Here is a 16,783-nt window from a genome sequence, read left to right as displayed (position 1 = left end):
ACAGCAGAGCGCAGGGCAGCTGTGGCCTACCCCACCGTTCTCTGGATGTCTCCCTATTACACCACAGAGCATGGCTCAGTAGACAGTCTTAAATGGGAACATGCCTTTTGTAATTCTAAATCCACCCTAAAATTTTAGCTTACAGGTATGTGTGTTTTTTAAAAATCTCTTAGGAAATGCCTTGGGTTTTGAATCTGCCTCAGATGGGTATAGTATGGTTTAGCCTCGGGCAGCTAAAACTCCTCTAAAGGATTGAATTTGGGTAGCCAGAGTTAACTAAGTCTAGGTAAGGGACAGATGATATTGGTCTTCTATCCATTATATGTTAGGTACTTGACTTATGTATCACAGCATCCTTATAATTGTAGACTGGTCAAGTACTTTATTCCCACTTTACATGAGAGAGGAGAGTAAGTTGCCTAGTCCAGAGCATCAGAGTTTACAAGAGGTACAGTTGGAATTCAAAATAGGATCACCTGACTGCAAGACCCAGGGTCCATCTCACCCCCGGCCTTCCTTGGAACTATCTCCTATTATTTGACCATGAATTGCTGACTGAAGGTGGTCTGATACCTTAGGCCAGTGCTTCTTCAACTTTAATAGGCACATCTTTTCTGGTTCAGTAGAATTGGGGTGAGGCCTGAGATCCTGTGTTTCTAAGCTCCCAGGTGATGCCTTGGTTCATGGGCCAACTTTGAGTAGGAAGGCCTTATGTATCGAAAGGCTCATTTCCAGCACGTACTTCACAATTACTCACCAAAGTGGAGGATATACATGGGCTTCCAATTACATCTCAAAATCTTTCTGGGTGATTCCTTAAGATATCAATGCAGGTGCCATTCCTCACATAGTTCTAGGTGTCTTAGTGGCAGAGGGAGAATGTGATGGAAAGCATGAAGGTGTCTCTCTAGCAGAGTAATCAACTCACAGTCCACCAGAGGGAAAGGAGTGGGCAAGCTGAATCTAGAAAAGTAACAGTCTGAATATACTAATATTTGGACTCAGAGTCTTGAAATTAAATATTTATTGGGGTTTAGAAAGGAGAAGAACAGATGAAATGAAACTGTAGGTGTGTTAGAAGGTTTTGACACCAGAGAGAAAGTTTCAAGAGTGGGCGGGTAAGAGAAGAAACACCATGAAGCATTTGACGGAAATGACAGACCAGTGGCAGTGAAAAGCTTACTTCAGCTCATTTTCACAAATATTTATTGAGCGCTGACCATGTAGATCTGAGGATACAAAAACATGGATACAGCTTATAAGTAATAGCCCACTATGGGAGACAGAGTGTGCAAACACATAATCTACACTAATAAAAGAGAAACATGCAAATTGGTGTCACTCCACTACACCCACCAGCCAATCAGGATGAGTATGCAAATTAACCCAACAAAGATGGTGGTTAATTTGCATATGCAGGCATAGAGCAGAGACTGAAGATACTGAAGACAACTGAAGACTGCAGATGACTGAAGACTGAAGAGGTTTGCTTTCTCTGCTGCGGTCGGAGCGGAGAAGCCTCGAGGCTTGACTTCTCCACTACGGCCGGAGTGAAGGCCTGGGGCCCGGGTGCCAGAGGAAAACCAGTGCCGGCAGCCAGGGGAAGGAAAGCCTATTGCATGAATCGCTTCATGCAATAGGCCTCTAGTTTTAATATAATATGATATGAAGAATGCTAAAAACATATAGAGGGAATTGATTTAATACTGAGGATAAAATGATTACTTCCTGGGGACCAGAAAAGGTTTCAGAGAAGCCCTGAAAACTAATCCAGATGTTAAAGGTTGAATAGGATTTTGCTATGAGGATTTCAAACACAGGGAATAACACTTACCAAGGTGCAGAGGTGTCATACAGCCCAGTGTGTAGCTCAGGAGCCCTGGAGCACATGGAAGGGAGATACAGGAAAAAAAGCAGAAGAGTACGAGGTAGTGGAACTCTGGATCATGGAGGGTCTTTCTTACAGTGCCCAGGAATTGGGGGTTGAGCTTGTGTGCCTATGAACACGTTTTAACCCCAGAACACTGGGAGGAAAGGCCATACTTGTGCCTCAAGTAGCAATGGAAGTAGCTTAGGAAGGTATGTGTAGATTTAAATCACATACAAACTGCCTGCCAGAAAGATTCCAGTACATTCCATCTTCAAGAAAAACCATGTGGTGGTAGGAAGCCATTGAAGGATTTTACAAAGAATTGCCTGGTGAGCTTTGTGTTTTAATCACCCCAGGATCTAGGTGAACTATGCATTTGAAAAGGCTAAGTTCCAAAGTGAATAGAACAGTTAGGAGAGATGGTAACTGTCTAATCAAGAGCCAGGGAAGGTATGTATGAGACAGTTGAGCCAGAGGGTCAGGGGCATATTGGAAAGAGAACCCTAAGCTAAAAACAAATGTTAGAAATTGAGACTTAGTTGGATGTAGGGAGTTTGCGAGAGAGAGGTAGGAAGGAGAGATGATCCCAGGTTTGTGGTTGGAGGATGAGGCGGGGAAGTTGGGAAGATGTCATTTAGTTTTATTTTGGACCATTGGCTTTGATGTTCCTATGGAAGGACATCAGGTGGGGATACGAAATGGGAAATTGTAAGCACAAATCAGAAATATGAGATAAGGTTCATGTTTAGGGGAAACAGATTTGGGAAATGGTCTTTAATATGGTTTGCATTGGAGCAGAAGGTAAGGGCAAGGTTGTAAGTATTAGAAGGTGATAGTGTTAAGTATCTCATGAGAAGGCCTATGTCTACCTCCATCTTTTTTCTCACATAGTACTTTGCATACAGCAGGTTCTCAATAATTACTTATATGTTTTTCTAGTTAGTAAAGTAATGAAGGAGACTAGACACTATGGGCGGGAACTTGATTCCTTTGGAATTTCTTTGCATAATAAAATCTGGGGCATAATGAGTGACAAGTGAGATAACATGCACCTGTTTTTCAGCACGGATCAATAAAATACAAGCTCTGATGGCTGCTGCAATCATGGGCCACAGTGAAATTCCCAAAGGAAGTGGACCTTATCCCGTCGGTTGTACAGACTTGATGTCTCCATATACTAAACAGGTGATGCTTTAAAACCACTTATCCTTGTATTGGAATATTGACTTGCTATGACTCCCTAGAGGTTTTGAAAGTTGACCTTGCCCTCACCTGAGAATGACTCACTTTGCCATTTGTACTGCTTCATGGGAAGCCTTTTTCGAGTTAAGTCATTCCCCAATTCATTGCTGTCATCTGATTAACTTAACTATAAACTCTAATTTTCCCCTTCCTTAATGGCTGAAACCAGGCTCACTTTCTTTTCACCATGAAAGCTTGTTGTTGTTTTATTTCTCTTCTCTTTTGACTGTATTCAATCATGACAGCAGCTTAAAAAGTTCTCTGGACTTCTTTCGTGAGCAACAGAGGTATTTGGGTCCCCAATAAAATAGCTGTTGGAATCTGAGAAGTGACTTGACTAAAAGTGCATTAATTTCTTTCCTCTACAGGGCACCTTTTTGCGTCTGTATTATCCAGCCCAAGATAATGATCACCCTGACACCTTGTGGATCCCAAACAAGCAATATTTTTTTGGTCTTAGTAAATTTCTTGGAACACACTGGCTTATGGGCAACGTTTTGAGCTTATTATTTGGTAAGATTTCTGCTGACCCTGCTTTATATGCTCCAGAATATAAGACAGTCTTGGAAACAGCGACAGTTTCAGGCAGTTAAGGACCAAAGTAGATTTTCATCAGTCTAACCTAAGTTGACAAAGCAAGTATATATTTCTTGAAAGGTCAAAGGCCAGGTAGCTATCAGTGAATCGAGGGTTCTCATTTTGTCCACTCTGAATATGATGGGATGGGTGGAGGGAATGAAAGTATCAGACTTTCAGACTGGCTCTAACATCTCTAACATCTCTCAATGGCAGGTCTTTCGTTTTCTTCTTACATATTGTGGGGGAGCAATAATATGGTGAAAGCAGCAGCTGGGCCGATGCAACTACTATCCCTTATGCTCTTTGCTAAAGTGCTTTCTACAGGCCAGCAACAAGAGAAAAAAAGTAGAAGCCACCATAATTCCCAAATCTCAAACTAAGGAGCGAAAGCTAATTTCCTACTGAGCATAAATGAGGAGATTCTACTCTCATTCCCATCACCCACACCCAAGGGACCAGCCTCTCTCCCAAAGACAATCTGATATGCAGTCATCACTTAATTTGTCTACCTTCATGAGTATAGACTTTCCTTTCTTATCTATCTGTTTGACCAGGCACTACTGTTGGGCTGGTGTCAACTATATCTTCAGATTTCCCCCTAAAAACTACCTACAGCTTTTGGCATTTATTTTAAACATCTTTTTGGAGTTTTCTTAAAAAACTACACATTTTTGTGGTGCTTGAATAACTTATAGTCACTTCTGTAGCAATTGTCACATTCGGGCTTCATGATCACATCTCCATGTTATAGGTGAGAAAATGAAACACAGATAGTTGATGAAAACAATGACAATTGAGAAGTGAAGGAAGGGAAGACAATATTTTCCATGTTTGTGCCCCTTACTATTGACTGCATAGGTGCTTTACATGTGTTACCACTTAAACATAATCCTCACAAGAAACCTGATAAGATAGGTATCATTTCCTTCCTTTTATAGAAAATGAATCTTTAGCCCTAACTGGTTTGGCTCAGTGGATAGAGCGTCAGCCTTCGGACTCAAGGGTCCCAGGTTCGATTCCGGTCAAGGGCATGTACCTTGGTTGAGGGCACATCCCCAGTAAGGGGTGTGCAGGAGGCAGCTGATAGATGTTTCTCTCTCATTGATGTTTCTAACTCTCTAACCCTCTCCCTTCCTCTCTAAAAAATCAATAAAATATATTTTTTTTAAAAAAGAAAATGACTCTTTAGCTTAGACGAGGGGTGGGCAAACTTTTTGACTCGAGGGCCACAATGGGTTCTTAAACTGGACCGGAGGGCTGGAACAAAAGCATGGATGGAGTGTTTGTGTGAACTAATAGAAATTCCAAGTAAACATCATTACATAAAAGGGTATGGTCTTTTTTTTTTTTTAGTTTTATTCATTTCAAACGGGCCGGATCCGGCCCGCGGGCCGTAGTTTGCCCAGGGCTGGCTTAGACAGTTCTCTTACCTTGCCCATGGTCAATAGCTAGTGACCATGGCAGAGCTGTGTCCAAAGCCACATCTGAGTATGAAGTCAATGGTCTCTTCACCTTTCTCTTGATCATGACCCACGTAGAATGAGAGGAGTCTCCTATTAGAAGATTCTGGCTTTCAGTGTAATGTCCCTGAGGTTCAGTATGTTTTTAGAGCATTCCCTTTGAAATTTTTCCAAAACCTGGCATTGGTAGTAAGGAACAGCCTTCTTGAATATGCCTATAAGTAGTAAAATGTCTCACCTTAAGCTCAGAGCTGGCAAGGAGAACTGATAACTAATGATCCTGTGGTCTTAGGAAAAACCACATGGTTCAGGTCCTTGGTTGGTGGGTATCTAGTAGGAGAATTTTTAACGAATGTACTATTAATGCATAAAAATATAAATTCCATGGGTTAGGATTTTATACTAAGGAGATGTAAGTTAAATTAACCAGCAACATTCAAGTAAAAACCCCCTATCTATAATCTTTCATTGCTGTCTAGGTTCAAAAACAACGCCTGCCAGCTGGAATGCTCCTGTGAGGACTGGTGAAAAATACCCACTGGTTGTTTTTTCTCATGGTCTTGGAGCATTCAGGTAAAGTTTGAGAGGTTGAACAATTTCAGCCATGAGGGAACAATGTATTCCCCCAGCCCCCAAAGGAGTAGCAGATTTTGGAGTGTCATGCAGGCCACTATCCTGAAGGAGTTGGGGTTCCTCAAGAATTGGCTGTGATCTATTATTGATCAGTCCTAGCCCTGTCATTTCCACCTACCAGCTCCTGGAGCCTAGCCTCACAACAGAGGAGAGAGGGTGTTGCATTTTTGGCTGTTGTCCTTCTGTATTACAATATTTATACTCTCAGAATCATCCACTGTGTTAGTTCAGGGCCCCTGAGAAATAGACACCAAGATTGGATTAGCTGTGAAAGACAGTTACTGAGAGAAATGCCTATGAAGGGTAGAGGGGAATGATCAGGAAGGGATGGGGAGAGCCTTCAGATCGTGATGCAGGGTGCACATTTGGGAAGGAGATGAGAAACGGGGGTTTATAGTTGCTCCTATAGAACAGAGGTATGTCACCTGGTATGTGGCAGGGCTTTACCTTTCCTAAAGGTTGATTGGGTATGAAGTCTCAGACTGTAGCATAGTTCTAAAAGGCCAGTGGAAGGAGTGCTTGACCCAATGTTGTTCATCAAAGGATCCAGAGAGGTCGGAGCTGGGTGGGCTCTTTAGTTAACTCTGGTCTCAATTACGTGATATCTGAGTGGCTTAGTTTTATGATCACTACATCCTTTCCACTTTCTTCTTATATCTTCTCATCTGCCTTCCCTTCCTCCACCTCAGAGGATTATGCAACTTTCAGAGAATAAAAGGTAGCTTTTAGCTAGAAAACAGATGGGTAGCATCTAAAATAAGAAATGATTTTCAGTTCTTTAATTGAGGTCTAGCTATTTATTTGATTAGAATCTCACGGCCAAATCCAGCCTGCTACCTTTTCTTGTAAAGTTATTTAAGAACACGGTCATTTTACACATTGTCTGTGGCTACTTCTGTGTGATGACAGCAGAGTTGAGTAGTTGTGACCATAATGTATGGTGCACAGAGCTGGACAGAGATACTGTCTGGCATTTTGCAGAAAAGGTTTTCTGATTCCTGTGCTAGATTATTGTCCCCCTGGATCTTCAGGGGCAGAAGACATAGTTCCTCCCTCCCTCCTTTGTATTCTTTATGGACATTTTCTACTGAATGCATGATATGAGAAGATTGTGCAGAATGAAGACATGGAGGGGGGTTACAAATGCAGTGGCTTTGCACGTGACTGTTAAACATCTCACCCTGTCCAGTCATTTAAACAACAGCTGACATGCTCAGTAATGACTCTGTTTTAGACATTGTTATAAGCACTGAAAATGTACTAATCTACTTAATCCTCAGAATAATCCCACTAGATGCCTTACTGTTGTAGCATCACCCTTCTACAGATAAAAGAAAACCAAGGCAGAGGTAAGATAGGTGACTTAGCCAAGGTCGATAGCTAATAAGTGGTGGAACCAGGATTCAAACACAGTGGCAGGACTATAGATCCCATTCTCTTAAGCACCACACAGTACTGCCTTCCTACACACATTATCTTATTAAAACCTTACAGCAGAGCCTTTATTAGCCCCACTTGACAGGTGAGGACAAAAAAATCAGAAATGTAATCACCTAAAGTCATGTGACTGGTAAGTGGGCAGAGCCACAATTAATACTCAGAACTCTCAAAGGCCGTATTGATAATCATTGCACCAGGGTTTCTCAGTCTTGCTACTGTTGATGTTTTGGGCTGGATAATTTCTTGTTGTGGAGGGTAGGTGGTCCTGTGTATTGTAGGATGTTTAGTAGAGCCCTTACCCACCAGATGGCGGTAGCACCCTCTCCCAACTCTTGATAATGAAAATGACAATAGATGTCAAATATCCTGAGGGACAAAATCGCCTCCCTTTGAGAACCACAGCTTTCTACTTTACTCCAGGGCACTGCTCCAGGGTGTAACAGCCCCGGTTTACTAGTAAACTCCACCTTGTAATCATGACTGGTAGTTGAATGCTCCCCTCTTTTTGTTTTGAAGGACAATTTATTCTGCAATTGGCAATGACCTGGCTTCTCATGGGTTTATAGTTGCTACTGTAGAACACAGGTATGTCACCTGGTATGTAGCTGGGCTTTAACTTTCCTAAAGGTTGACAGAAAATGTTGGGTGGCCAGCGATGACTATATGATAAGAAACAAGGGAGACTGAGCTAGCCCTTCAAGAATTACAAAAGCAGCTAACATTTCTGGAGGGTTTATTTTGTGCTGTATTTGCACACCATCATTTAATCCTCATAGCCACCCTATGAGATGGCTACCATTATCACTGTTCTAAGGAGGAGGAAAAGGAAGCCAGCAAAGCGTTATCTGCCGAAAGCCACACAGCTAGTAAGTGACATTGCTGGATTTGATTCTGGGAGGGAGTTTTCAACATGGCCTCCAGGAATTGGGAAGATAGAATGGGTTGAGTTTACTCAATGATGTCTTTTTCTTAGAAGTCCTTTCAGGGCCTCTTTGATTTTTTGTTTAAATATTTTTATTGATTTCAGAGAGGAAGGGAGAGAGATAGAAACATCAATGCTGAGAGAGAATCATTGATCCGCTGCCTCCTGCACGCCCCCCACTGGGGATCAAGCCCACAACCTGGGCATGTGCCCTGACCGGAATCGAACCATGACCTCCTGGTTCATAGGTCGATGCTCAACCCTGAGCCACACCAGCTGAGCACGATTTTTTTTTTAAATGCAGTCTAGAGGAAGAAAGGGAAGTCAGGAAGGTCAGAGTGACCTTGAGTCAAGGGTGGGAAAGAGGAACATGGGTGCGATGGGGAAGTGTAAGTAATTGATTCTGTTTGTGTTGAAGAGATGGATCCGCCTCTGCAACGTACTATTTCGATGACCAGTCTGCTGCAGAAATAGGGAACAAGTCGTGGCTCTATCTCAAAACCCCACAACAAGGGGAGAATGAGGTGCTTCTACGAAATTCGCAGGTACACTGAGGTCAGGGCAGGTGGCGTGGGGACTAAAACGCACAGGCAACAGGATGGCATTTGTTAATTTAGATTTATACTCGGCAAGCTGTGCTCCTTGCACTCGTACTTCCCATTGCCCAAGATCCGTCAGCGGGTTCACTGAGTAATACAATCCCCTTAGTGCAGCGGTTCTCAACCTGTGGGTCGCGACCCCTTTGGCGGTCGAACGACCCTTTCACAGGGGTCGCCTAAGACCATCCTGCATATCAGATATTTACATTACGATTCATAACAGTAGCAACATTACAGTTATGAAGTAGCAACGAAAATAATTTTATGGTTGGGTCACAACATGAGGAACTGTATTTAAAGGGCCAGAAGGTTGAGAACCTCTGCCTTAGTGAAATGTGTGGGTCATTGTGAAATCAAAGACAAACAAAATTCTGGGAGATGACCGTGATTATACAGAATTCTTTTGCATTACAACTTCTCGTTTTAAAATCTCAAGGTAGATTCATAGTCCCGTAAGAAAGACTACTGTTCAGAGAGGGAGTATAGCATAGTATTAAGAGTCTAGGCCTTAGGAACCTACTTTGTACATTTGAATCCTGGGGCCCTCTCTTTTCAGTGGCGTCATCTTGAACAAGTTAATTTACTGTCCCTGTTTTGCTTCCATGTTTTCTCAGTTACAACATAACGAGTACTAGTGTCTTTCCCACAGGGCTGTTGGGAAGATTAAATGAAATCGAGCACACTGGCTCCCGCCCTGTGATGGCTTTCCTGTGGGTGCTTTACATATATTATTGCATTGAATTCCATCCAAATGTCACTGGGGTAGGTAGGCAGCGTTAGATAGTAAAAGGAAGCTCAGAGAGATGAAGTCACCCGAGGTCACACTGTGGCTAAGCAACCAAGCCGGCATGTGGCCCCCACAAGGCTGGTGCCTGCATCACGATGCTGGGCTGTTTTCTAACCACTCACTGCTCGGACATTGCCAGCTTATAAGCAGCTGACCATTGCTCCCACACGCAAGCTCTACACAAACGTTAAAATAAGTTGTAAAGTATTACAACTTTTTACTTTGTCATTTCCTTCTTCTAATAATCATATCAGGTGCAACAAAGAGCAAAGGAGTGTTCCCAGGCTCTCGATCTGATGCTCTCTCGAACACCAGTGAAGAATGTATTAGACTCAGAGATCGATATGCAACAGCTGCGGGTGAGCTACGAAAGCCCTTTTCCCTGTCCTGTAGTTCTTAGCTCTTTATTGTTCTCTAGAGTTTGCTTTTCTGCTGTAATACAGGGTACAACATGATAAAGAGCTACAAAAAAAAATTACAGGTGAAGTGTTAGGACAAGAAGAAATGCATTAGGTTGAACTATATATACAGTTGCCAATAGTCAGTCTACAAAAATAGCAGTTCCACGTGGTTCAACTGAACACCTCTGGTAGAAGTACTGTAACTTCTTGGATGGCTTCTGCATGGTTTGAGCTTGATCCTGGAAAGCTGGTCCACAATTTTTAGATACAATGTTGGGAGGGAAAAAATATGGAACCAAGTGAAGATCATAGACAAAGACTCAACAGTGGGTGTGGAGGGTGGAGTACAGGGAGTAGAGGCACTTGAGTTTAAGCATAAGATGATGGTCGCCACTCTCTCTTTTATCTCCATGCCTTTGTACATGTTATCCCCTTGGCAACGTGACTCACCCTCCACCCTGACTAAGTGCTGCTTAATTTTCAACTCAAGCCAGGAAGCACTTCCTCCGAGAGAAGCTTCTGGGACCCGCTGCCCAGCCCTGGCCTGGATTGGCTATCTATCATGGCTACTCCTTGCTACCACTCCATTGTATTTGCATCATGCATCTGTATTTCTTTCCTTCCCAATAGGCTGTGAGCTCACTGGAAATGAACTACAATGCCTAATATAGAGCAGGCACTCAATAAATCCTCATGAAATGCACAAAGTGATAAATATGAACTGGGGAGAGGGAGAAATCAGCATTGATGATGTTTTAAGTGTGGGTGACTGGGAAAACCATTAAGTTCACTTCTGAACTTTTACAAATGCTTACCATATATATGTGCGGATGTATTTGTATGTATGTATTATGTGTGTGTGTTATATGTGTATATTTGTATATGTGTGTATTTCCTTTATAAGAAATCAAGGTTTATAACCATGCCCATGAATTGAATACTAATTGCCTGATTAACAAAATCATTCACTCTATTTTTCTAACAACCTGTGAGATAGTTATCAATTCATAACATGCTTTTTCACGTAGGACTCCATTGATAGAGATAAAATAGCAGTAATGGGACATTCTTTTGGTGGAGCCACAGTTATTCAGGCTCTTCACGATGACCGGAGATTCAGGTAAGAGAATGAGGCGAAGAGACAGAACAGTAATTTATTGGAAGAGGGGGAGTGATAACCCACGTGAAATACAATTTTATCAAATTCTTAGTAAGGAAGGGACCCTTTGAGGCCTACAAGTCTATTCTTGTGCCTCTATTAAATACTCTGTGAACTTTCCTAAGCAAAAATATCTGATTTCACTGCTATTAAAAACTTTCCCCTCCCCACATGTTTTCCCTCATTCTTATTCATCTGTTTGAGGGCTTAACATTTTCACTTGGAAATGTACCTTCATATACACATTTTATCAGCGACATAAGATTGTGATAATAATGTGGCCATCTTATAGTCCAGATTTCCCTAGTAAGCAGGGTATTTTTAATTATTTTTTTCATTTTTAATTTGGAGTGAGGTCTGAAATACTCCAATGTTCTAACATAAGGAAATGTTTTCTGCCTTGAACTACTTCATCCCAGACTGAGGAGCTCACGTAGAGCCCACCGTATAGAAAGGGAGGTTCACTTGTGAAACTCCATCTCGAATTTCTTAAAATCTGTTTCAGTAGAAGGGGTTTCTCTTCCTTAGTCCATTTAGCACAGAAAACAGTGTCCAAAATGTCATGAAACATAGGATAAACTGACTTGTAAAAAGAAAGTTAGTAACTGAGAGCATCTGTATACTATAAACAATAAAATAAAAGATAAAGAAATAAGAAAGTTAGTAATATTTCCAGAGATATGCCCATGTTTTTCATCAATGCCCAGACAATTTTCCAGGTACAGCACCTCTAAATATAAAGCGATGGGTCCAATTGTTACTCTAAGAAAAGATATAATAAATAGACTATGGAGTATCCAGAAAGTCTGGAAACATAGGAGCAATAATGCGTGCAGGGAATTTTTTCAGACACCACAATTTTGAAGAAATCACTACTTTTCAAAAATTTATTTTGAAAATAATATTAAAATGAATGAAAATTTTAAAGATTCTATATTGTTCTAAAAGTCCCAATTCCTAAATGCCTCCTAAAGAAAATGATTACATATTTCCACATCTGCGACCTTATAAAGCTAATCATATCTCCTTCTCACATGAAGTACAATACCATCATGGGCCAGTGTGGTGTGTCCATTAGTCCTGGCTTTAGTAGAAAGACCTGTATGTTTGCCGGTGTGTAACCAGCCTTCCGTTATCATCTCAACAAACACCTGCAGGTGCGGTATTGCCCTGGATGCATGGATGATGCCCCTGAATGAGGAAGTATTTTCCAAGTTTTCTCAGCCCCTCTTTTTTATCAACTCTGAAGAGTTCCAATATCCTGCTAATATCATAAAAATGAAAAAATGCTACGCACCTGGTAAAGAAAGGAAAATGATCACAATCAGGTAATAGCAACTGACTTCATTATCTGAAATAGAAACTTGAAACTTGGATAAACCACAACAGATACAAGCCATTAAAGGACTGTTAACTTTGTTGTGTAGACTTTCAATAAGCGAGAATATTAGAAAAATCTCAGGTTCTAAGTGCATTTAGATTTACTCTTTTTAAAATGCAAATGTTCAAGTGGTGTTACTATATGTGGCCCATATACTGGTAATTAAAATGCGCGCTAGGGTGCTTGCCACTTTCATGGAAACACAAGAGCAAGCTTACACATTTTGGGGTCCGGGCAGAGAAAAGTGTTCCATCACCAAGCTAGAGTAGGAACTCTTTAGGAAAAAAGTCAGAGCATCGGTTCGGACCGGCAATATGTTTACCTATTTGGGAAGAATACAAACTTATAAATTCCCCAAACTATAATGGGGTCCCCTAAGTGCTGGCAATTTGCTTATATCATAGATGTGAAAAAGAAATCCCAAAAAAGTTTTGGACTCACAATGGGATGTTACAAAGCAAAGATAGTGCTCATCCCTCTCCTATATGAAACGGGTTTATTTCCAGGGAGAAAATATATAGGATAGGCAATGAGCACTTTGGGATCAGAGAATGGAGAGGTCTTTTCCAACTGATGTAGTCAGGAAAGCCTGCTTGGAAGAGATGGCAGTAGAATTGGGTGTTGAAGGATGGAGAGAGTTTAGACAGAGCGAGGAAATGTCCAGATAAGGAAAGGACTTCAATGTAGCATATTTGCACGTGCAAGTCTAATTCTAAAGGAGAAATAGTGTAGAATGCCTAACCTGTCCTTCACCCCACTTCCTTACTAGGCACTCTTTTTCTTACTTTTTCTGCTAGAAATCTTGAAGGAATAGCTTATATTTAATATTGCATGTGCTTACTTGCACTTACTCTTGACTCCTGTGGTCTAGCTTCCCAAACGCCTTCCCCCTGCCCCCCCCCCCCCATGCTGAAGCTGGCCCCGCCGAGGCTTTAAAAGCCCAGCAGTCTATGTGCAGTCTCAGCCTTTCTCTCTGCATCCATTCGATATTGTTGAGGACACCTATTTCTCTTCTCCAGGCTACCCAGCCCTACTCTTCCCCTATCATTTAGAGGGCTCCATCCTTTCCCCCCACCCTCTCCTTCTCCTTAGCCATCCTCTACTGTGGGTAGCATCCAGGCTTCTGCTTTTCCCTGACCCTGTGTCTACCTTCTTTATGAGTCCCATGCTCAAGTTTTGATTGGAATTCGGGGAAGAGTGAGCAGGTGCCAAGTGGTTCTGTTTTGAGTAGTGATAGCTAAGAGGATTCACAGTTTGCTTATAAGCAGCAGCAAAGTCGGGGAAAAAAAGAATTGCATCATGTGGGGCCTGAAAAAAATGTATTTTAATTTGGTATTTCTCAGCTTGAGATTGGGAAATATGGGTAGAGCTGTCTGGCCACAAATTGGAAATGCATAGACTTTATATGTTATAGATGAAAGCTTTGGTGTGGATGAGACCGCAAAGTGAGAAGAGAAATGGTCTGAGAATAGAACCTTGAGAAATGCCTACATTTTAGGTGAAGAGCCAGAAAAGAACAGAGTACAAGGAAAGGGGCAGGCATAATGTCAAGGAAACAAAGAGGGAAAAAATGCAATAAAATCAAGTGTCAAGTGTCGCGGAGGTAATAGAAAATGAGCAATAAAAAGGCCATCCTATATGATGGTCGGCTGTTGGTGAATTTAACATGCAGCTTGGTATTTGGAAGGTGCTTACATTTTAAATAATACAAGAAAACATGTTTTCTAATCTACTTAATCCAAGGCTTAAATCCAAAGTGGCTTGATTAGCATCAAATAGATATCAAGTTAAGTGGTTGCAGTAAGGGAGCAGGCTTCTGGCTCTGAGTTCAACATATAACACATTCCATCTACTGAAATTGCAAGTATTCCAGCCCCTTAAAAAGCTGGAATCATTTCTTTTAAAGACAAGATGCCAAGCAAAAATAGGATCTTTGAATTGTTTATCTAGAAGGGAAGACAAATACATACTCTAGGATCCCTAAATGAACAGTCTGTGACCCTCAAAATCATATCTAAGGAGATCAAATTGATAAATATTATTTCCCTGGTTTTCGGTAAATAAGTCATCCAGGCCCTGGCTGGTGTAGCTCAGCTGGTTGGGTGTTGTCCTGGGCACTGAAAGGTCACCAGTTTGATTACCTGCCAGAACACATGCCAAGTTGCAGGCTCGATCCCCTGTAAGGGCTTCCTGGAGGCAACTGATGAATGTTTTGCTCTCACATTGATGTTTCTCTCTCTCCCTGGCCCTTCCTCTCTCTTTAAAGATCTTTAAAAAAAAAAAAAAAAAAAAGGTCAACCAGGCCCATATCTTTCCTGCACTCTAACTATAAACAATGTGATTTGTAAATGTCTCATTTATCTTTCAGGGGTTCAGTCCATCAGAATTTTGCTGACTTCACTTTTGCAACTGGCAAAGCAGTTGGATACATATTCACATTAAAAGGAAAAATAGATTCAGAAGTCGCTATGGATCTTACCAACAAAGCTTCATTAGCATTCTTACAAAAGCATTTAGGTAAGAAACAAATATTCTTTCATTCCACAAACCGGATGATTCTCAGAACAAAACTGCCTTTTATTACAGCACTAGTCTCATGTTAAGTTTCCAGTAGTTTATAATTTAACATAGCAGTCAAATCAGTTTGAAAACTTGAGAAAATTTAATTTTGCAGCATTGCATACTATATATCAGACAGTAAGTGTACCTGTTAGAGCCAACAGTCTTCCTGGTAAGACTGGGGCAGGCTTCCATGTTGAGGATACTGTGCATGTTGCTTCCATCCCATCTCATTCAGATGCACAGCTGGGCACAGGCTACCTTGTCTCCCTGATCAGTACACAGATTATGTAATTTGTGATGCTATGTTGCCACCTAGTGGCACTCAACTGTTCAACACTCTCAAAAGTTTAATGTTTATTAACATTTATATTTTACAGGACTTCAGAAAGATTTTGATAAATGGGATTATTTGATTGAAGGGAAAGATGATCACCTTATTCCAGGGACCAATGTTGACACAACCAACCACCATGGCACTCTACAGAATTCTACAAGTTTAGAGAAATAGAATTGAGATCAAAAGTGCTTTTTAAAATGTCTTCTTTTAAAACTGTTTGAAAGTGTATGTGTTGTATGGCTATACCATAATAGTGACTGAAATTTGGATTAAATTTTTTTCCTTTAAATATAAAGGGAGACTACATTATGTAAAAATCATACCAGCCTAAATTTTACTTTTTACTAAGTGATCCTTTTTTAGTATCAAGTTAATAACTGTTTTTATAGTACATTAATGAACAAGGATATTAAAACAGGCACAATGCCAATGAAAAAAATGTTGCAAGGACATAACACTCCCTAAAAAAATAAAAAGAGATTTTCTTGCCTCTTTTTTTATTATTATGAACAGTAGAATTGTGTTTCAGCAACATGGATAGAATTTGGCAGCACTTCCCTTTGCTTTTTGGTCATGTTAAGAAAACTTAGATCAAGCGGGTAATAAAGGTATTGTTTTACCACAGTGATACTATACAATTTGATACTATACAATTGAACATGATAAGTAAGTAGGGCATGGACAAGGGTAAGATTATTGGAGACAGGGCAAGGGCAGCATATTAAAGCAGATTAAAGGAAGTGGGTAATTTGTTTGCATTTTATTAATGGTTTATTCCTGGCGGATTCTACTTACGAAAGAAAGGTGCATAAGACAGAGCAGAAATACCAGCTACATAACACATTCAGTTAGTTATTCACCAAAGGCGGGGTTAACTAAGAAAACATTCAGAGTGACTTTTAACTGCTTTATTTTTCAATTATTTTATTTATTTTTATGTTTTATTATTATGTTTTTAAATAATTTTTTTACTGTTACTAATTTTTAGAGAGAGAGGAAGAGAGAAGGAGAGAGATAGAAACATCGATGAAAGAGAAACATTGATCAGCTGCCTCCTGCATGCCCCCTACTAGGGATTGAGCCAGAAACCTGGGGATTGGCCCTGACCGGAATTGACCCAGTGACCTCTTGGTGCATAGGATGATGCTCAACCAACTAGGTCACATCGGCTGGTCTTCATTTATTTTTATTTAATAAATGTTTTTAATTGTATAGGTAGTACTGGAAATAGAATATCACAATAAGTGGAGGGAAAAGAATACCTTAAACCAGTGGTTCTCAACCTTCCTAATGCCACGACCCTTTAATACAGTTCCTCATGTTGTAGTGACCCCCAATTTCATTGTTACAAATTGAACATAATTAAAGCATAGTGATTAATCACAAAAACAATATGTAATTATATATGTGT

The 16,783-nt window shown here is 40.7% G+C and overlaps 1 protein-coding gene across 1 annotated transcript in view; it reads left to right on the top strand.

The window, feature by feature from the left end:
- PLA2G7 (phospholipase A2 group VII) overlaps positions 1-15,842 on the top strand; it is a 41,642-nt gene extending 25,800 nt beyond the window's left edge. Inside the window, exons 3-12 of the mRNA XM_014465191.2 lie at positions 2,934-3,055; positions 3,481-3,625; positions 5,631-5,724; positions 7,741-7,809; positions 8,565-8,691; positions 9,787-9,891; positions 10,962-11,053; positions 12,250-12,420; positions 14,842-14,990; positions 15,413-15,842. Of these exons, the coding sequence (XP_014320677.1) occupies positions 2,934-3,055; positions 3,481-3,625; positions 5,631-5,724; positions 7,741-7,809; positions 8,565-8,691; positions 9,787-9,891; positions 10,962-11,053; positions 12,250-12,420; positions 14,842-14,990; positions 15,413-15,543 (1,205 nt within the window). The 3' untranslated portion in view covers positions 15,544-15,842. The remainder of the gene's footprint in view (positions 1-2,933; positions 3,056-3,480; positions 3,626-5,630; positions 5,725-7,740; positions 7,810-8,564; positions 8,692-9,786; positions 9,892-10,961; positions 11,054-12,249; positions 12,421-14,841; positions 14,991-15,412) is intronic.
- Positions 15,843-16,783: the final 941 nt, after the last annotated feature.

The sequence above is a fragment of the Myotis lucifugus genome, unplaced genomic scaffold (assembly GCF_000147115.1).
Source record: "Myotis lucifugus unplaced genomic scaffold, Myoluc2.0 scaffold_281, whole genome shotgun sequence".
NCBI classification, from domain to species: domain Eukaryota; kingdom Metazoa; phylum Chordata; class Mammalia; order Chiroptera; family Vespertilionidae; genus Myotis; species Myotis lucifugus.
The sequence above is the reverse complement of the archived record's forward strand: the minus strand, read 5'-3'. Positions and strand labels throughout refer to the sequence as shown.